This window comes from Plasmodium reichenowi, chromosome 10, assembly GCF_001601855.1.
Source record: "Plasmodium reichenowi strain SY57 chromosome 10, whole genome shotgun sequence".
Classification (NCBI taxonomy): Eukaryota; Apicomplexa; class Aconoidasida; order Haemosporida; family Plasmodiidae; genus Plasmodium; species Plasmodium reichenowi.
Genome location: NC_033655.1, coordinates 214,758 through 215,594, shown reverse-complemented (window position 1 = coordinate 215,594; position 837 = coordinate 214,758). Strand labels below are relative to the sequence as shown.

At 16.2% G+C, this 837-nt stretch overlaps 1 protein-coding gene across 1 annotated transcript in view; it reads right to left on the bottom strand.

Moving 5' to 3' along the window:
• Positions 1-341: 341 nt before the first annotated feature.
• Positions 342-837, bottom strand: part of PRSY57_1006300 (PPPDE peptidase, putative) — a gene marked incomplete at both ends in the record, with an annotated part of 1,252 nt that continues 756 nt past the window's right edge. The window contains 2 exons of the mRNA XM_020114848.1: positions 342-434; positions 573-664. Of these exons, the coding sequence (XP_019970394.1) occupies positions 342-434; positions 573-664 (185 nt within the window). Of the gene's footprint in view, positions 435-572 lie in introns of the transcript that reaches the window.

Sequence of the window (837 nt, the reverse complement as noted above, 5' to 3'; positions counted from 1 at the left end):
GGAAACATAATAGAATGTATTCAAATGTATATATATATATATATATATATAATGTGATATAAATAAATTGATTAGAGGATTAAAATATTACAAATTTTAACTTTTATTCCTCTATTTTTTTTTTTTTTAATAAATAATATAATACACATATATTATTTATATACGTATTATATTTCATATATATTTTTTTTAAATCTTATGATTTTACAACAACTTTACATCTGCAATAAATGATTCAAAATAAAAAAAGGTAGAGAATAAAATCATCTATATACACACAAAAAAAATAAGAAATAATAAATTCAAAAAAAAATAAAAATTACAAACGTTAAAATATCGGATTACCCTTTATAATCATCACTACTATTACTATCCTCATATTTTTTCTTCAAATAATTAATGACATTGGGAATACCAGCTGCTTTGTTTAATTCCTTTATATAATAAAAAAATAATAAATAAAAATATATATATATATATATATATATATATATATTATATTTATTTTTTAATATAGGACACATATTTTTAAAAAATTTAGAGTTATATAATGAATATAAAAAATAAATTACCTTTAATTTACTGGCGGCTATATTTATATTTGATTTAACCCAGGTCACTTTTTTTTGTAAGCTCATAACCCACTCAGGTATACCACCCACATCTGAATTTGGAAAAAATTAAATATAAATATAAATATATATTATAATAAATGAAGTCATTTTATAATTTACATTTTAACATGTAATATAAAAAATATTTATACAAACATGATAGAAATAAAAATAAATTCAATCTTTTTATTTAATATATATATATATATATATATATATAATC